The 21,335-nt window shown below is 36.7% G+C and overlaps 1 protein-coding gene across 8 annotated transcripts in view; it reads left to right on the top strand.

Annotated features, from left to right (window-relative positions):
- Positions 1 to 21,335, top strand: part of UBR3 (ubiquitin protein ligase E3 component n-recognin 3) — a 254,201-nt gene that overhangs the window by 226,699 nt on the left and 6,167 nt on the right. For 5 of the 8 annotated variants that reach the window (XM_023730582.1, XM_023730581.1, XM_023730584.1 and 2 more), the window contains exons 33-36: positions 7,195 to 7,319; positions 11,875 to 11,982; positions 12,112 to 12,237; positions 14,026 to 14,205. In XM_023730582.1, coding sequence (XP_023586350.1) covers positions 7,195 to 7,319; positions 11,875 to 11,982; positions 12,112 to 12,237; positions 14,026 to 14,205 — 539 coding nt within the window. Of the gene's footprint in view, positions 1 to 7,194; positions 8,507 to 9,355; positions 9,395 to 11,874; positions 11,983 to 12,111; positions 12,238 to 14,025; positions 14,206 to 21,335 lie in introns of those variants that run through there. The other 3 variants (XR_002823969.1, XM_023730586.1, XM_023730587.1) reach the window with 3 other exon arrangements.

The following is a 21,335-nucleotide window of genomic DNA, read 5'->3' as shown; positions in this document are numbered from 1 at the left end:
ACCTATGATTTATGTTATATCTTAAAATTTCATAGTAATTCAAGGTTGAATTGTCTGTTCTGTTTTTATAAAACTGCTGTCAAACTCATTGTATAATATTTTGTTCACTCTCACTGTAGTGATAAATTCCTCTTACAATTTAGGGCCAGAAAAAAATTTACCATTGTTCATTAAATTGTATTTTTTAGACTGTCACCCATTGGGAACTGGGTAGACACCTTTACCTTAACTGCTAGGAAGTTCAGAGCTTAATTATATTAAGTTACGTTAATTTTCCTCAGACATCTTTTTTTTGAGAGATGGATAGTTTTAGAGTAGAGGAGGTAGAGTTGTTAATATAAATTTTCCTTTTCCATCTCCTAGTGACTGAAGGGACTCTGTCTTATGAGAGTTAACAGTTTGGTGGTCTTTACTGTATCTGTGTTTTTATTGTAATAGTATGTATTTGTGTACTTATTTAGTTACTGGTTGCTGGTAGAAGAGGAAAGGAGATGGAAGAAAATATTAATGTTTATATTTTCTAGAATGTTAGATGACTCCATGGTTTTATGTGAAAATAGGTGATGCAGACACCTACCTGGCCATCTCTTAAGCTTTTTAATGTTTAGTACCGTTTTCAGATTAAAAGACCTTTTTACATCAATTATCTCATCAGAAACTCAAATGTATTAAAGATGAATGTTTGTCTTTGATCTGTTTTCGTGTCCTTCTATATCTTATCCATCATAATACCTATCATGTCACTGGCCTCCAAAGAATAAACTTGGAAGCAACTTTGATTCGTCACTGTCTTCAGGTATTCATGGTTAGTTCTTCATATCAAAGGGGAAGGAAGTTTTATTACTTAGGATCAAGTTTGACATTATATAACAGAAGAAACTCAGAGTAACATAGTAGCTTAAGATAGAAGTCTGTTTTTCTTTCATGTAAAAAGAAGTCTGAAAGTAGGCAGGCCAAGTCCTTCTACTTCACAGCACCAGGGTCTTTATGGTTGGCTGTCATCTTCATGTTCCACGGTGGCTACTAGAGTTCCAGCCATCATAGTCTTATTTCAGGCAACAGAATGGAAAGGTGAGAGAGGAGGTTCATCCTCTCTTTTAAGAAGCCCTCTTGGAAGATCCACACAAAACTTACACTTTGGCTAAAATTCTTCCTTCTTTTTGAAAGTCCAGGGTTTAAAACCTAAAATCATTTATCTTTTTAGGAAGGGCAGTTACTCAGGGTTGGATCATGTTGTTGTCCCTTCCCACCCCTCTGACATTGAGGAGCTTCACAATTCTGTTTTTGACTATGCTGTGTAGGGTACAGACTCCTTAGGATTCTCTGGAGCATCTAGTATTGGTGATTGTAGGCTCTCCTCCATTTCCAGGATCCCATAAGCAGGGCCTCTGAAAGAGAAATAGTAGGGTGCTTTTTATTTTCCATTCACTTTCAGAAAGAAAATAGCTTAGTTTTTGCTTTCTTACAAACCAAAGCTTAAAATAGTTTTTTAATTTCAGAATATTTCAAACACTTGTAACAGTAGAGAGCAGAGTTTAATGAACCCCCATGTACCCACCAATTATCAACTCATTGCCAATCTTATTTTATTTATATCCTCACCAACTCCCTCCTCCCTCCCACCTCGGCTTATTTTGAAGCGAATCCTAGACATCATGTCATTTTATCCCTATAATCTTTAGTAGGTATTTCTAAAAGATAAGTATTCTTTTAGTAAACAAAACCGTGATACTGTTAACACATTTAAAAATGGACTTAATTCTACCACAAACGTCACTGCATCGAGTGGGTACTCACTAACTATTCAATTACTGGTTTTTTGGAAAGTTTTCACCGTGTTTTAATGCCCTATTTACTGAAGAAAATCTGGTTTACTCAGATTTTGCTGGTATCATTCCAGAGTCAAGCCCTTACTCCAGTTAATGAACGTCAGTACTCTCTGAACTACTTATTCCTTTTCTGGAATTTTATACTCAGGAAGAAAATCAGGAATATAGACAAAGATTTATATATGATGTCCATTTAAAATACTGTTTTAATTTCACGAATTAAGTTTCAAAAAATTTTAAGTGATAAATTGTATATAAATAATAAAACGACGACTTCGTCTTCTGAAATATGGTTAATTAGGTAGATGTGGCACGTATTTAGTAGTTTAATCCCCTAAGCAGTTTTTTACTACCATAAAATTTAAAATCTGTGCCATTGTTTTCAGTCTGGTTGCTTCTAAGACATTTTAAGTAAGCACTGATCTTCCTTCTTTCACCCTCAGATGGTTTGATAGTGAGTTTTGGGTTTTTTCTTAAAACACATTAACTGAAAGTAGATGTCCAATCCTTTTCCTCCTTTTTAAATTTTGATAATTGTATTTTGAAGGACTTTGCTGTCTGTTGCAACCTTGGAGGATACAACCTATTTACCTTATATGCACCCAGTACAAGTGATTCCTTGTTTTTTCTAGAGTCCCTAAGACACATTGATTTCACACATGGTTAGCATTTAATAAAAGGAGCCCTAGTGGCCCAACAGTTAAGCTCTCAGCTACTGACCAGAAGATTGACAGTTTGAACCCACCCAGCAACTCTGTGGGAGAAAGCGTGGCAGTCTGTTTCCATGAAGATTACAGGCAAGAAAACCCTGCAGAACAGTTCTACTCTGTCACATATGGTTGCTATGAGTCAGAATCAACTCCATGTCACCCAATAATAATACCAACAATAAGCATTTAATAAATAAATATTTGTTAAATGAATGTGAGAGCTTAAGCTCAAGCTGCGACTTTTTTTTTTATTGTTGTAATTAAATGAAGTTTACATTTCCAGTTAGTCTCCCATACAAAAGAATTTTTTTTTTTTGCATACATTGTTATGAGACCTTAATTGCTCACTCCATTCTGCGACAGCACACTCCTCCTTTCTGCCCCTGATTCCCCATGACCATTCAACCCGCTCCTAACTCTCTCTGCCTTCCCATCTCACCTCTGGACAGAAACTGCCCCTTTGGTCTCTTGTATCTACTTGACTAAGAGGCACACTCTTCACGAGTATCACTTTATGTCCGACAGTCCAGTCCAATCCCTGTCTGAAGAGTTGGCATTGGAAGTTGTTTTAATTCTGGGCTGATAGAGAGTCCAGGGGCCGTGCCTTCCGGGGCGCCTCCAGTCTCAGTCAGACCATTAAGTCTGGTCTTCTTACTAGAATTTGAGTTCTACCCCATCCTTCTACTGCTCCATCAGGGACCCTCTGTTGTAATCCCTGTCAGGACGTTCATTGGTGGTAGCCGGGCACCATCCAGTTCTTCTGGTTTCAGGCTGACGAAGTCTCTGGTTTATGTGGCCCATTCTGTCTCTTGGGCTAATACTTTCCTTGTGTCTTTGGTGTTCTTCGTTCTCCTTTACTCCAAGTGGTTGGGACCAATTGATGCATCTTAGATGGCCGCTTGCAAGCTTTTAAGACCCCAGATGCTACTCACCAAAGTAGGATGCAGAACATTTTCTTAATAAGCTTTGTTATGCCAGTTGACCTAGATGTCCCCTGAAAGCATGGTCCCCAGACCCCCCATCCCTGCTGCTCTGTCTCTCAAAGTATTTGAGTCTATTCAGGAAACTTCTTGGCTTTGGTTTAGTCCAGTTATGCTGACTTCCCATGTAGTGTGTGCTGTCCTTCCTTTCAGCTAAGATGATTCTTGTCTGCTATATACTTAGTGAATCACCCTCACCATCCCTCCCCACTCCTATAACCATCAAAGAATATTTTCTTCTGTGTTTAAACCTTTTCTTGAGTTCTTATAATTGTGATCTAATACAGTATTTGTCCTTCTGTGACTGACTAAATTCACTCAGCATAGTAAGTTCTAGTCAAGCTGTGACTTTTAAAGCTGCCAGCTTAAATATTTTAAACATGCTGATAATCAAGGTAGATAAAGACCAGCTAAAAACAGAAATTTGTACTTTGCCTAAAAACAGAAATTTGTACTTTGATACACTGAGAAGTTAAAATATGCTTGCAACCAAATCTTATCCTGTTGCCGTCGAGTCAATTCTGACTCATAGCGACCCTATAAGTCAGAGTAGAACTGCTCCGTAGGGTTTCCAAGGAGCAGCTGGTAGATTCGAACTGCTGACCTTTGGTTAGCAGCCAAGCTCTTAACCACTGCGCCACCAGGGCTCCAAAAAATATGCTTATAGTAGCTGTCATTTCTTTTAATGCATTATCTCTTTTTAATAAAATATAATAAAAACAAAGTTCACAATGAAAAGAAGCTATATGTGAGTGGTGATGTAAATGACCTGCTGGTTAAGATCTTTCTGTTTGTGTTTAGTAGGCAAATTCTATAATTTTCATCATTCTATTAAAACATTTAGTTATGTGATGGAATACTCTCTTTTCTTCACTTTGATGACAACATCCTTTCCCCTTTATACTCTTGTCTCTTTTTCTACTTATCTTCACCCACCTCTTCCTATACTACTCTTTGAATTGTCCCTGTCTCCTTCTGTTGCCCGGTTAGGGTCCGTGCCCCAGAGCAGTCAAGCCAATAAAATGTACTCCAAGTTAGAAAGAGTGACAAAGTTTATGTCTCTAGGGAGTCCGAAAAGGCATTTTTACATTAGAGCTTATATATGATTTTTACAAGAGTTAGAAGTGTCTTTTGGCATGTCGCCCACAGATGGCTGGATAAGTTACACATTACAGGATAACTACAAGGGACTGCTTATCAGGCTAAAGATTTACAGGCTGGACATCTGGACTCTGATCTCCATGTGCAGGGTTGTAAGTCACAGGTGGCCAGACAGAGCAAAACAAATTCATTAATAAAGGTATGTGGAAAGGAGAAGACAGGCAGAAAAAACTTATAGGTTCATGATGGTGTTAGTTATGTCAAGCTCTCGATCACCAGTTTTAAAAAGGAGAAAACATAGAGTATTAGGGTCATGCTTCCTTTTTAATTTTATCTCATTCCTTTATCATTGCTCCAACTGCACCTATTCTCTGATGATTCTCAAATCTTTCGCTCCAGGCTACAACTGCCTTCTAAGCTCCAGAACCAAATTTCTACACAGGCCTCAATCTTAACATATATGAAACCGAGTTCATCTTCTTCCCATCCAAACCTACTCTCTTCTTCAGTTTTCTATTTCAGTCAGTGCTACTACTATCTACCCTTTGTACAAGGAGACTTCTGTCCCCTTCTGCCTCCAAATGTCTACCAAATCCTGTAATTTCTATCATCTGAATATTTCTCTCCATCCTCATTGCTCCTCCTTAGTTTATGCCATCCTAATTTCTTTTATGTAGTACTTTTGCTACCTGCTAACAGGTGTTCTTGCCTCCAGTCTTGCCCAGTTTCAATCCCTTTTTTCTAGGAAGCAGCAGTGAATATTCTAAAATGCATATCTAACATTATCACTTTCCTACATAAAATGCTTGGGGGTTTCTCATTGCCCAGTGTAGGTACTGTAAACTCAAATACCTATAGATATCAGACAAACAACATAAATAATATTATAAATTAACAAAAGATATTTAGTGAGTAGCTGCCATTTTCAATCAGGCTTGAAGCATTAAAGTGTGTAAATTTTATTTCATTTAATCCTTTTAAGGTAAGTGGTGTTATTGTCTCCATTTTCCAGAACTGATGAGAGCAGCTCACTGTGCCTAATTTGTACAGTGTGGTTCATGCTGAACACCTGCTTTCCTTTTGTGAGTCTGGAATTTTGGTACATGCTGGTCAGAAGGTGCTTACGTGACCAGTCTCTAGTAAAAACCCTGGGCACTGAGTCTCTAATGAGTTTCCCTGGTAGAGATTTCACAAGTATTGTCACAACTCATTGGTGGGGAATTAAGTGAATCCTGTGTGACTTCACTGGGAGAGGACTTTAGGAGTTTCTTCTGGACTTCACCCCATGTGTCTTTTCCCTTTGCTGATTTTGCTTTGTATCCTTTTACTATATGACTACATGCTGAGTCTTGTGAGTCCTAGAGAATCATCAAATCTGGGAGTGTTCTTGGGAACCCCCACCACAACCACTCAGGCTGGGATTATAGAGCTTGGCAACAAAGGATAGAAATCTGGTCCAGAGTGGCAGAATTGACTTGAGAGATATTTAAAAGTAGAATTGATAGGACTTGGTGATTGTTTAAATATGGGGTGAAAGAAATAGGGAATTATTAAGGATGCCTACAAGTTTTTTACTTCAGCAGCTGATTAAATGATAGTATCCACTTACTTGGTAAAGTAGAGGGTCAGTGAAAGAAAGAAAGACAAGATGGATTGACACAGTGGCTTCAAGGATGGGTTCAAGCATAGCAACGATTGTGAGGATGGCACAGGACAGGGCAGTGTTTCATTCTGTTGTACGTAGGGTCATTATGAGTGGGAACTGACTTGCCGGCACCTAACAACAACAAAACAACACCCACTAACTGGGAAAGCAGCATAACATAATCGAAGGAATACTGGATCTGAAGTAAAATGATTTTCATGGATTCAAGTTCAGACCTGGGTGCTTATTAGCTTTGATATCTCAGGCACATCCTTTTGAGTCTCAGTTGCCCAATTGAGACTGTTAAGGGATTGAATGAGACATTTGAGGAAATTATCTAAGTTTTTAGGCATATATAAGTGTTAATTATGATTATTAAGCCACCATTTATTAAGTCCCTAATGTGTACAAGAAGTTAACAGGCATTTTACATATTGTTCCTACTGTTTTTGCGTTGTTATAGTTTTCATTGAATTCTGAAACTCCAAGCGCTTAAAATATCAGATTATTTGTTTTTTGTTTGTTTTTAATTTATACGATCTATCTCGTATTCTTTGTTGGTAAATGGAGTGTTGATTTTAAATGTTCAGACTTATTGAGGACCTGATGCCCAGTAAGGTTACACAGCTATTTCAGGATTCAGTGGCATTAACACTCTGATCCTCTAAGACAGAGCATACTTTCCACTATGCCAAATGCTTCTTATTTACATATATACTGTGGATGAATAGAGGAACTTTACTTCTATAGTTCCAGATCTGTTGGGTAGCAAATATAATAGTACCTTATAATTTCATTTTATTAAGTAACTACTTCAGTGTTGAACAAAAACCAATTACATGAATAGAGAAAGACGTGTATTATGGCATTATCTTGAATACAAAATGTCTAGATTCTAAAGAAATAATGATGCTCTCTTTCTCTTGCAGATCACTTTACCTGCATTGTGAAGGTGCTTTTTACACTACTCTATACACAGGCACTCGCGGCACTTTCAGTTAAATGTAGTGAGGAAGACAGGTCAGCCTGGAAACATGTGGGAGCTCTCAAAAAGGTTACTGTCTTGTCTGAATTTGTCATTTAATAGTTTAGGGAACTCAAGTAAGTTGGGGATAGGAGTAAATGAGATTAAGTGTTTAAAAGACAAAATGAGTTATTGATGGTATTTTAGTTGGAAATGGAGCACTTTTAGGCTAAAGTTAAAATATTTTTCTTGCACAGTGAGGCTTTCTGCAGCTATCTCAAAACCTTGCACTTTATCCGTTATATTTGGGCAGTTCTTTGCTGCAAGCCTTAAACGTAGAGAAGTTATACAAATTTTGCCTACACAGTGAGCAGGTAATAAAATGTCTGCAGACTTACCTGTTTTACTTAGCTGTTATCTTTTCTTCTTCTTGTCCCTATCCCCAATCACAATCCAAACATGTGTTTTGACTCTCCACTTCTAAATTTATAAATCCTTGTCTTTTCTTAATTATGCCTCTTTAAATACTTTTTCCCCATGTTAGATATATACGTTCTTAGCAAATTCACAAGAGTTCTCTTTAAATTAAAAGTATGTAAACAATTTAGAAAAATTTGTGCAAAGTTCAGGTAAATGTAAGTATTTTCGATGCCTTAAGAACAGATTGGATACTATAGAACCAAAGAACTGGGCTGAGCAGTTTGGGTTTAGAGATAGGTAAAAATAAGAAAATTACTTCAATGTTTATTTTAGAGAGGTGGCGCAGTAGTTAAGAGCTCGGCTGCTAACCAAAAAAGGTCAGCAGTTTGAATCCACCAGCCGCTTCTTAGAAACCTAGGGGACAGTTCTTCTGTGCCCTGTAGGGTCAGTGTGAGTCGGAATTGACTCAGTGGCAACAGGTTTGGTTTGTTTGATTTGGTAGGAAAAGGTAATAGGTGTAGTGTAATTGAGCCTTTTGATTGGCTCATAGAGTCTTAAAGAGTTTTTAGACCTCGTTGAAAAGTTTTTGTTAAAATCACATCTGTGTATAAAAGTAGCAAGAACCAATTATAAATACATGAAATATATTCAGTATAACCTTATCATCAGTCCACTGCCAAATCACAAAAATGTGTACAAAAATTTAGTATAGTATCATCACAAAGTTCATTATGTCTTAATCAGGAATATTGATTAGTTGGCCATTGAACCCAGGTCCTAGGCCAAGTACCTGCCACTAGAGACGTAACTATTTTGGTCAAGACATAAAAAATCTCTGGGCCTCAGCTTTCTCAAAGGTAAATGAGAGATTTGAACCTCATGATTTATAAGGGCCCCTGTAAAATTCTGTTATCTTAAATTCTTGTGGATTTCTGTCTTTTTCTTGAGTGATTTTCCTTCCTTTTTCCTAGTTGATTCTTGAGTAATTTTGCCTTCTGCAATTACCTTTCTTTTTCCCATAGTACTCTAATCTGATATTTAGACTATTATAATTCAAATCAAATGTATTAGGTTTCTGTGCTGTGTCATTATTTAAATGTGTTTCCTTAGTAAGTTGTCTAATCTTGAAAAATTACATATTTAGAACATTTGCTGATATAAATTGGGATTAAATCTCTTCATTTAACTATTTGCTAAAATGAGACCTTACATGACTGAAAATTAGACAGTTGTAAATCTATGATAGAAGGAACATGAAGTAATTTGGGTAACTGTTCTGTTCCTTCTCAATTTGATAAATGTTAGTTATTTTAAAAAATATTTAATAAAACACTTAATATGAGGTAGATTCTTGTCAGAACCTAAATTTAAAATGATTAGCTTATAGCCATATAAATTTGTGAATGAAAAGAAAAAAAAATACAGTACTCTGTAGTTTGTCTTTACTACCATTTTCTACAATTAGAATCTAAATTTTTAAACATTTAGATTCATTGCGGATTGTAAATAATAGCAACAATTATATTTATGAATGATGAAAAAGTCACTGTGATTGTGTAACTAGGTTTCTCCGTTAGTCATTTATTTAATTTTTAATTTGTCTTTTCCTTTACTTTTTTCTCCTCTCTTACTCCCTTCCAGCCTTCTTTCCTTTTTTAATTGACTTTCACTCATTCGTTCCATCTCTATAAATTCCTTATCCCCAGGTCTGATAATTCTAATGAAAACAGATTTTTGCCGGATATAATTTGGCCTGCAGCAATAAAAATAGAGGTACTATATATTTTTTGAAGGAATATTGGAGTTAATTTGGTAATGAAGTTTAGTTCTTCTGGAAAATCATCATTTTATTTAGTATAAATTGTGCTGTTTTCGTCAGTGAAATTTCTGCTATAAGAGTCTTTATACCAGGATTTCTTGATCTAGGGTCTCTGGATAGGTTTGTTTTGTTTGTTTGCTGGGGAGTGGGACTGTAGTATCTAGCATATACCTAAAGAATCTGTCACCCCCCAAAATTTAAGAAGCACTGTAATTCATGACAAAACATTCTACCTGATGCAAACTCTCTTGTGTCTCTCAACTCTTGACCCTTTTGTTTATTTAACCCACATACCTTTACCACCTGATTAATAAGTAGCAAATCTATGCTGTTATTTTCCTTCATATTTTCTATATTTTGAGCTCAATGGACCTCTGCCTATTTAAGAACAATTTTGATTAAATCAGTGTTTAAAATATAGTATGCTCCTGTTTTGCTATTCAGTGGGATGTTGATTTTTACTAACCTATAGATCATCGTATTTGCCGGATGATCATCTTTTTGGTTAATTGGACCAAGAGTGAGGGGAGCTCACATGATATAAGGAGAACAGTTGTAAAGTTGGGCTGTTTTTATAGTTTAGAATCAGGTCATGATAACTCTACGTGGCTGAATGAATATGGCAGAGAGCAGAGAAGTAATTTAAAGATAATGCAAAGAACTGATTTTTAAAAGAGGCATATCCAGGCAAGTTCTAAAGTCATAAACTCTTAACATTACAGAACTAAACTCATCAATTAGCCAGTTTTAAAAGAGGCATATCCAGGCAAGTTCTAAAGTCATAAACTCTTGACATTACAGAACTAAACTCATCAATTAGCCAGCAGGTATTTATCGCTCAGATTTTTTGTTAAAGTAAAAACAGATGTTGAAAATACAAAGCATAGTTCAGAGTTGAGGATAAAGTTAAATTCCATGATGCTTACGTTACTGAATTCTTATATTTTACTATTCAAAAGTATAGTTAATGAGTAGAATAAACAACATTATAGCAAAGTTATGACTTTATCCCAGTTTACACTTTACTGTAACTTGCAGCTGCCTCTAATTTCTCTGTGGCTATATAAAAAGATGCATTTCTTTATATGTAAATACTTTATTGAAATACATTTGGATTTATAAATAGTTCTTATTTTGTCTTTCCTATAAATATTGGCATAGTATATAGTCATTAAATTTAATTAAGTTTTAGACTGTTACTTAATGTAATTATCTTATTATATAATATCCTACTTTATTTTTACATTAACTTATTTTAATAAATTCTACTAAAATAATTTGAGGGAAATTGTAAAGAAAAAAACTTGCAATCCATATTTTCTTCTATTCCATGCATATATAATTTATACTACTATAAACACTATATATATGCCTTTATTTTTATTTGGCTCTTTTCACATTATATTGTAAACATTTTTCATACATCTCAAATATACTCATTGCATATAAAATGCTCTGGTTGATGTACCATAATTTAGGTTACTACCTGACATTCTTTGGTCGTTTCTATTTTTTCTCTATATTGGCACCGTGATGAATCTCTTGTGCACATAGCTTTTTTTTTTTTCCTGCCTTTTGGATTATTTCCTTAGGAAGAATTCCCAGGAGTGGGAATTACTGGGTCAAAAGGTGTGATTTACATATGCTTATTTACATACACATTGTCTTGGTTATCTACTGCTGCTATAACAGCAATACCTCAAGTGAATGGCTTCAGCAAAGAGAAGTTTATTCTCTCACAGTCTAGTAGGCTACAAGTCCAAATTTAGGGCGTCATATCCAGGGGAAGGCTTTCTCTTTCTGTTGACTCTGGAGAAAGGTCCTTGTCATCAGTCTTCCCCTGGTCGAGGGGCTCCTCAGGCGCAGGGACCCCGGGTCCAAAGGATGCGCTCTGCTCCTAGTCCTGCTTTCTTGGTGGTATGAGGTCCCCTTGTCTCTCTTCTTGCTTCTGTCTTTTATATCTCAGAAGAGATTGTCTTAAGACATGGTCTAATCTTGTAGATCTCATCAACATAACTGCCACTAATCCATCTCATTAACATCATAGTGATAGGATTTACAACACACAGGAAAATGACATCAGATGACAGAATGGCAGAGAATCATACAATACTGGGAATCTTGACCGAGCCAGGTTGAAAGATATTCTTGGGGGACACAATTCAATCCATGACACACATTAAATAATTTATATACTTTTTTTAAAGAAATGTTAAAATAGCTTTAACTACCTACCCAGTTTCATTGTGAATCCAGGGATGTACTCTTTTATGCATATTTGAAAAATTGAAGTTCACATGGTAGAAAATTAGTGTAATCACAGTTATACTTTATAAAGTAGTCTTTCAATGTGAAACGTTTTTAATTTTGAATGACTGATGTAACTAATATTTTAATTTTTTCCAGAATCCATGTGATGCCGAAAAGTCTTATGAAGTGTTGTTGAGCTTCGTAATAAGTGAACTATCTAAAGGAAAGTTATACCATGAAGAAGGATCTCAGGAGTGTGCAATGGTATGCTTTCTCCAAGATCAGATGTAATGGTTATTTAGTAAAAAAAAAAATTAGATTTTGTTGACATTATAATTTTTAAGCTACATCTATTATAGAATGAATTGTTCAACTTTTCTTTTTTTACCTTAGGTTAGCCCTATTGCTTGGTCTCCTGAATCCATGGAGCGATACTTACAGGACTTCTGCTTACCTTTTCTCAGAATCACCAGTCTTCTTCAGCACCACCTTTTTGGAGAAGATTTACCTAGCTGCCAGGTATAATTTAGGGTAGAGATAATAAGCTAATTTTTTGAAATATATGGATACATAGTATAATCCCTGTGTCTATATCAAACTGTCATACAAGTATATGTTAGCCTAGCTCAAAGGAATAAATATTTAGAATATTTACTGCTATTATTTTTGAGTTTGTTAACATCCACCCATTTTTATTATACTATTGCTAATATTGGATATTTGGGCAGTTTGGGATTAGATCAGTGATAATATTCCCAATATTTGAACAGGATCATAGTATTCAATCTTTGATATTTTTATCACGAATCATAATCTGCTTTTAATACCTTTTTAGTTATTTTCGTCAGAAAGCCAGTTGTTTGAAAATGTGATGGCATTTGTATAATTTTATAACAGCAAAATATTGAATTTGTAACCAACTTCGATGAATGAATTATTACTGATTTAATCTATTTCATAAATCTGTGGATCATTGTGAGTAGGCAGGAAGATGACAGGGTAGGAAACAGAAGGTAAGTAAACCAAACTGTGCTTGTAGGATATGATCTTGACGTTATCTGCCATTTGTTTCCAGAGAATTAAAAATTAAGCAGTTTGTTATTCTTCATCTCTTAAGTAATTCACCATTACATTAAATAGTTTGGATTTTTTGGCTTTTATCAAGTGCTTCAAGATAAATGCTGCACATTTGTTCAAAAAAATTCTGTTTGGAGTTATAAGATGTTGAACAAATTAAGCACGTTCATCAATTAGATATGTTCTTTCATACTTTATTTTTAAATTTTAACTTTAAAAAAATGTGTTTCCTTCTAGCATATGAGCATCTTCTAGCACAGAGAAGATTAACTAAACAAAATCAACTCTTGCTTCATCAGCTGCTCTGTGCTTTCTTCACATTTAGAGGCTGTATGCTATAGTTCTTTGTGTTTTTAAAGAAATTAATATATAAATGCAACAATAGAAGTGTTTACAAGGTGTGGAAAAGTTCATTTTATCTGAGTGGAGCTCGGTGGTCTGAGATCTCATTAGTAGGAGCCAAGGAAGGCTTCCCTGGGGAGCTATGATTTGAAGGATGATAGGAACTGATCCAGTGGAAAAGGGGAAGTGGATACACTAGACTCCTAAATCGTCTTTTGGTTAAATAAGGAGGAGTTAGGAAAGATATTTTGGTGTTTATAAGACCACCAAACTCCTTTAAAAATCACCTTTCAGGATATGAAACTTAGATACTGATTTCTCTGGCTCTTTTATTACTGGGTCGAACTTCAGATAGCTTGACTCTTAGATCTCTCAAGTTTTTTTAAACTCTCCCCTTTTTTAAAACTAACTTTGCTTCACACTCACTCAGGGTCCAGGCAGATTATTTAGCATTGACTGTTATCAAGTCCATGTTTTTACTATTCTTCTTCATCCACACTGACAACCCATGTTTTTTTAACCAAAAGTAGCTTTCTCTTTGCTCCAAATTAGTATTTGCTTTCATAGAGTAGCTAGGTTTTGTGGATCATATTTATCAGATATATGACAACTGTATATAAAAATTAAATGTATAAAAGGAACAGATGATATGGCACTCAGAGGTTAAATTTCAAAGAGAAATATTCTGAGGATATTTGGATATAACAGCTAGGAAATTTTTCCTCTCTTCTTTGTTCCTCCTACTTCCCTCCTTTTTCTTCGGTTACTTAGTTAAGAAAGTTTTCTTATTTTGTCCTAAAGTAATTGATGAGGATGACTCTTAAAATATCTATAATGGGAAATGTTCTTGGTAAAATGTCTTTAGAATTTTCTACTTATGTCCAAAAGGAAGAAGAAGAATTTTCAGTTCTTGCCAGCTGCCTGGGACTTCTGCCAGCATTTTACCAAACAGCACATCCATTCATCAGTGCCTCCTGTCTGAATTGGCCAGTTCCAGCATTTGATATTATATCTCAGTGGTGTTTTGAGATAAATTCATTTACTGAAAGACATGCAGAACAAGGAAAGGTATGTACAAAGAATAGTAATCACTTGCCATAGTTGTGATATGCTAATAGTAAAGAGAATGATGAAGAATTTCTAATTTTGGGATTATCTGTTCTTGAAAGCATTTATTAAGCTGATTAAATTGAAAGATGGTTTGCTTATATAAATTTCATTTATGACCATAAAAGCAAAAATACTTCAGTTAACAAAGGTAAGGTATTAGTTTGTTACTTTTAGTTTGTTTCAGGTCAACAGGTTTTTACTGAATACCTGAAATAATCATGGCACTGGTCTTGGAGAATACAAGGAAATTTTAAGGTAGACAAGTAACTTGTAACATGAGATGGAAAGAGAACCATCTCATGTAAAAATCACAGGTTTGGACTAGAGGATTTGAAAGGTTATGTCTTTAACTTTAAAATGTGCTGGGCCTCTGCTGCCAGCTCAGCTGATAAACGGGTTTGTGTTGGAGATGAGTGAGTTGGGAACATAGAGTAGAGGCAGCTGTGATGGCTATAAATGCCATGGTTTGGTGCTCACACTTTCTCCTATAGCTAGAACTACAATTTTTGAGAAATGGAGTAATATGATGAAAGTAGAGTTTTAGGGAGGTGACTCTGCTGCTATTTTGGTAGAAATAAATTAAAGTGAGGAGAGAGGGAAGTCAGAGATTGTTTAGATGGTAAAGAAGATGTGGACTACTGTTCTCATAGTAGAAATTGGAGAGAAAGTAACCAATGCAAGAGACATTTGAGGAAAGTATATGGGTCTGGGTGATGAGATATGATTACTTAAAATCTTGAGCTCCAATCATTGGAAGAACAATGACTAGTATAGTTTTGATAGGAACATGCTCCCACTTAAACACCATTAATGATGTTCTATTGCCCATGGAGGAGGATATGGACTCCTTGCATATAGCTGTCAAGGACCTTCACCATCTTGCTTGCCTTTGCATCCTCATTCTGTACCACTCTTCTGCCACCTCGTTGCTAAAGCCACAGAAGAATGTTACTTAAGTGTGCAATTTATTTTCAAACACCTGTGCCACTGCTTATTGCTTTTTTTATCTAAAGCAGACTCCCTACCTTCCTCCTTTTAAATTAATTACCCTTCAAGGCTTCACTAAGATAAATGCCACCTCTCCCAGGAAACTTTGTCTGATAATCCATCTTTCTTTACAGTCCTAATCCCCTCCCTCTGTTGTACTGTATGACAGTACTTTTGCCACTCTAACATTTGCCATATTTATCATATTTGTTTAATGTGTCTGAATGGGGGCTCCACAACAGAAATTGTTTCTTATTTATCTTTAAATGTCTACTTCCTAGAAAGTGCCTGATACAGACTGTTGTTGTTGGATGCAGTCGAGTCAATTCCGACTCACAGCGACCTCATGTGACAGAGTAGAACTGTGCCATGGGTTTTTCTTGGCTGTAATCCTTACAGAAGCAGATCACCAGGTCTTTCTCCTGCAGAGCCGCTGGATGGGGCCAGACCACCAACCTTTTGTTTATTTATTTATTTTTATTGTACTTTAGATGAAGGTTTATAAAACTAATAGTTTCTCATTAAAGTTAGTATGCATATTGTTTTATGACATTGGTTAACAACCCCACAGCATGTCAACACTTTCCCTTCTCGATGTTGGGTTCCCTATTACCAGCTTTCCTGTCCCCTCCTGCCTTCTAGTCCTTGCCCTGGGCTGTTGTGCCCCATTAGTCTCGTTTTGTTTTAAGGGCCTGTCTAATCTTTGGCTGAAGGGTGAACCTCGGGAGTGACTTCATTACTGAGCCTAAAGGGTGTCCGGGGGCCATACTCTTGGGGTTTCTCCAGTCTCTGTCAGGCCAGTAAGTCTGGTCATTTTTTGTGAGTTAGAATTTTGTTCTACGCTTTTCTCCAGCTCTGTCCAGGATCCTCTGTTGTGATCCCTGTCAGAGCAGTCAGTGGGGTAGCCGGGCACCATCTAGTTGTACTGGACTCAGTCTGGTGGAGGCCATGGTAGTTGTGGTCCATTAGTCCTTTGGACTAATCTTGCCCTTGTATCTTGTTTTCTTCATTCTCCCTTGCTCCGGAAGGGGTAAGACCAGTGGAATATCTTAGATGGCTGCTTATGGGCTTGTAAGACCCCAGACGCTACTCACCAAGGTAGAACATAGAACATTTTCTTTGTAAACTATGTTACATCAGTTGAGCTAGATGTTCCCTGAGACCATGGTCCCCACAGCCCTCAGCCCAGCAATTCAGTCCCTCAGGGAATTTGGATGTGTCTATGGACCTTCCATGACCTTGCCTTGTACAAGTTGTGGTGGCTTCCCCAGTATTGTATACTGTCTTACCCTTCACCAAAGTTACGACTTATCTATTGTCTAGTTAGTGTTCCCCCCCTTCCCTTGTAACCATCAAAGATTGTCTCTTTTTGCGTGTAAACCGTTTCATGAGTTTTTACGGTAGTGTTCTGATACAATATTTGTCCTTTTGTGATTGACTTATTTCACTCAGCATAATGCCCTCCAGATTCATCCATGTTATGAGATGCTTTGCAGATTCATCGTTGTTCTTTATCATTGTGTAAATACTCCATTGTGTATATGTACCACAGTTTGTTTATCCATTTATCTGTTGATGGGCATCTAGATTGTTTCCATCTTTTTGCTATTACCACCAACCTTTTAGTTAGCAGCCAAGTGCTTAACTGTTATGCCACCATGGCTCCCCGGTACGGACTAGTTACCTAATAAATATTTGTGGAACAATTAAGTGGTGGAATGTTGTCATTGTCAGAAATAGAACTTATGGAAGGAGAGCTAAGTTTCAGGGAAAATGAGAATTTTAATTTTGAACATCAAAGGGATGGTGAAAACATTAGTATTTCAGATAGAGATGTCAGACGACTTAATTTTTATAACATTGGAGTAAATAATAAGGGCAAGGTAAGCCTAAATACTAAATGTTTCTGCTTTGATTCATTTCCCTTTTTTTGCTGAAATTCTTAAAGAAAATATATACCTTTTACTTACAGAAAAGAAAATTCAGTAATTGAATCTCATATGTTATGTATATAATTTTTTCCTGTAATATCTTTATTCACAGATTCTAGCTGGGAGACTACTTTACAATATGATGTTATAGTTTGATGTTTGAAAACCCCTGAGGAATGTCTTGGAGTAAGAGCTGAATGTAATTGTAGAACCAGGGCAGGGAGAAAAAGTCATGAGCACATTCAAAATGTTTTGTTTTCATGTGAGCCATGAACTAGGCGATAGATAAAAATTACTTTATTTGATAGTATAATAACAAGCCTATATTTTAGGTAAATGATTATTGGTATAGATGTTGATGGAAAATAAGAATTTATTGTTTAAAAATGTTTTCGTCTCTTCATAAAAATGAGCGGTAATTATTTGTTTTAGAAACAGCGTGGTAGGTATGTATTTATTTTTGCTTACACAGAATTTTTACCAGTTATTTAGGTGCATCCCTAGCCCCACTCCCATCCCTCTTCCACGCTATTTCATCCCTAACCCTGAGCCTGACCCTAGGTCACCCAGATTCTCTTTTCCAGAAATTTTAAACTTGAATAGAGAAACTTAACCAGGATAAACAGTGATTAGAGCTGAACAGTCCAAAGCAGTGCCCTTGAAATATAGCCCATGAATTACTGCTTCTGAATTTTTGTATTAGTTAAGGTTCTCTTTTGCAAACAACAAAATCCAATTTTGATTTAAGTTAAGGAGAGCAAAACAAAAGAAAACCACAACAGAAATAAACAGGACTCATTGGGAGAATACTAGGTAGGTCGCAGAATTGAAGAAGAGCTGAACTTGGGAAAAAGAGAGACCACAAAGACCTCTGGTTTGTTTTCTCTGAAGTGCTGCCACTGGATGGCACAGACTCAGCCGCTTTCTTTCCCTCCATGTGTCTGCTCAAGATTCAGATTCCTAAGAGAAGGCGTCTGATTGACTGGCCTAGTTTGCATCATATGCACACTCCTGTGGTGGGGCAGGATCTTTGTGATAGGGCAGCCCCATCACAACGGTATGGAACAGGAAGAGGGTTTATTTTCTGAAAAATCTTTTAATGCTATTAATATAAGAAGGCAGTAAAGGATACGTGGGTAGATTAAAAACAACACCACCATTGTGGCCCACTGCATTCGCCTCTTACCTGCCCAAACACATACACATCCTTCATCTCATCCACCGAGTTCCACTTCTCCTGTTCAAAATAGTGTAACCTTTCCATTTACAGCCATAGGTGCACCTACCACTCTCTCAAATATACAACCTAAAGTCACATCCAAAAGTTATGTCATTGAGCTTCCCTGATCCAAAGCTCTGGGAGGTGTCCATTTCTCCTCTAGATTTGTTGTACTCAGATTCTGGTGGTCTGAAAAAATTTAATTAGCACCAACTCACTGTAAATTCAATAGTAAGAGAAAAATAAAGAGAATGAAAAATGTTGCAAAAACATATGACACAGCCAAAAGAAAATTTAAAATTAGTCATAAAGCTACAGTTAATATACAATTAAATATATATTTTACCAGTTGCCCTTGAGTCAGTTCAGACTCATAGCAACTCGATGTGTGTCAGAGTAGAACTGTGCCCCATAGGATTTTCAATTACTGGGTTTTTGCAAATAGATCACCAGGACTTTCGTCCAAGGTGCCTCTGCATGGACTAGAACCTTCAACCTTTTGGTTTGCCACCAAATGCATTAACGGTTTGCACCACCCAATAACTCCCAAATATATATACAGTTGATTCTCATTATTTGCATACTTGCTAAAATTTATTTGTTACCCCCAAATCAGTACTCATGGTGCTTTTGTAGTCATTCAACGACATGTGAAGAGCAGTGAAAATTTTGAGTCACTTGTTGCACATTCTCACCTGAGGTTGAAACATTCCTTGTTTCAACACTAAACAAGTGTTCTTTTTGTGGTGTATTTAGTGCCACATTTTTTTGTACTTTTTTATTAGTGATTTTTGCTGACCAAAATTACCTCCAAGTATACTGCTGAAGTGCTGCTTAGTGTTCCTAAGCTCAAGAAGGCTGTGATGTGTCTTACAGAGAATATATGTGTGTTAGATAAGCTTCGTTCAAACATAAGTTATAGTGTTGTTGGCCATGAGTTCAGTGTTAGTGAATCAACAATGTGGGCATCCATAAAAAGGAAAAAGAAATTTGCCAATCTGTATGTAAGACTACTCTAGAGGGTACTAAAGTAACATCTGTAGTGCATGATGAAGCTGTTGAAAAGACAGAAAAGTGGCTGAATTTGTGCATTCATGAGATAACAACTGATTAAAAAAAAAAAAGCATAGTGGACAGCATGGTTGTGAGGCTGAAAGCTAAAGATATTTATGGTCGAGTTAGCCAGGGTCAGGAAAATGCTAAACCCTTCTTGGTTAATGTCTTATTATAATGAAATACTGCATATAATTAATTATTTATAATATATATTAAATAAGATGTCTTTAAACAGAAACACACATAAAACAAGGTTATGTACTGATTGGTTGACAAAAAAGCAACCAGAAGCTCACAGGCACCTATCCCTGTATTTCACCTAGGAAATGGCTCCTTATTCACTAATTCAGTGTTCATAGTAACTTTATAAAATATAACTGCCATGAATAACAAGAATGGACTTTATACGACTTTCTTCTTTCACCACCCATTTCACATTCTCCTTCTTTGATCAGCACCTCAAAGACTGATTGGATTTGTTTGACCAAGGATGTGACCCAGACTTTATTCTGAGAAGTCTGAGCTTCTGATGATTGGTCCTATCTTGTTTATATAAAGCTGTAATAATTTTGTATTAAATTTTTACCGTCTAAGCTTGGGACATGGGGTCGGGGAACTCTACGTTTCAAGCATGCTGCTACCAATCCCCATTGTGTAGCAGTGTTTCTGTTCCTCTCCATAGGGCCAGTCACTCCAGCCAATGTGGTAAGCATTTTCCGTTTGTTTTCCTACTGGTGTGAAGAACCTAGAATAGTCAGATGGCATTTAGTTTCCAATTCAGTGGAACAATTAGTATCCTGGGTAGAGGCACAGCTTCCTTGGGTACTAAAACTACAGCAGGGTCCAGAATAGCAGGGAAGCAGAAATTTGAGGCTGAATTTTTAGGTATAATGATGAGAGGGGCTACAACCACTTTCCACCCCTATAGGTTGTGAGAGACAGATCACTGTTTAGAGCACATATCTCATTCTGTAGCAGCACATGCCTCATTCTGTAGGTGTTTTCTTCTAGCTGGCACCATCTAAAAATTCACCAGTCCAGTAGTTTATCATTTAAAAAACTATTAAGTGTTTTAGATGATTTGGTGTATGTTAAGACCAGTGAATTCCATAGACATCTACCTATTGCCTTACTTCTTTGTTTGTGAAGGAAGTTCTTTGATTAGAAACAGTGTGGTGTGGGCTACCCGGCTACCAATCTAGAGTATGTGTTAAGTCCGATGAGAACAAATTGCTATCCCATCCACTGATGGAGGAGTTCCAGTGTAATCAGCCTCTTAATAGAATTTGCTGTTTGGGAGGCTGAGGGTGAGGCACTGAGTGCTGACAAATAGCGTATTATGAGCACCTCTGTTGTCTTTGAGATAAACCCTAGCACAGTAGTTAAAGCACTCAACTGGCAACTGAAAGGTTGGCAGTTCGATCCCCCCAGCCCCTCCGTGGGAGAAAGATGTGGCAGTATGCTTCCGTAAAGATTTACAACCTTGGAAACCCTATGGGGCAGTCCTGCTCTGTCCTGTAGGGTCACAATGAGTCAGAATCGACTTGATGACAATCGATTTGGGGTTGTTTTGGTTTTATTGTCTTCAGGAGTCCTGATGCTACAGTGGTTAAGCACTCAGCTGCTAACTGAATGGTTGGTGGTTCAAACCCACCCAGTGGCACTGCAGAAGAAAGACCTGGCAATCTGCTTCCATAAAGATTACACCTAGAAAACCCTGTAGGGCAGTTCTGCTCTGTCACACGGGGACAGTATGAGTTGGAATCAACTCAGTGGCACCTAACAACAAATGTTGTCTTATCCTTTTGCTACCATGCCACTTTATCCATGAACTCATTAATAAGCATCAAGCTAACTTCTTAGTTACTCCATTGATTTAGATGGATTATGGCTGT

The sequence above is a fragment of the Trichechus manatus genome, unplaced genomic scaffold (genome assembly GCF_000243295.1).
Source record: "Trichechus manatus latirostris isolate Lorelei unplaced genomic scaffold, TriManLat1.0 scaffold00037, whole genome shotgun sequence".
Taxonomy (NCBI): domain Eukaryota; kingdom Metazoa; phylum Chordata; class Mammalia; order Sirenia; family Trichechidae; genus Trichechus; species Trichechus manatus.
The sequence above is the reverse complement of the archived record's forward strand: the minus strand, read 5'-3'. Positions and strand labels throughout refer to the sequence as shown.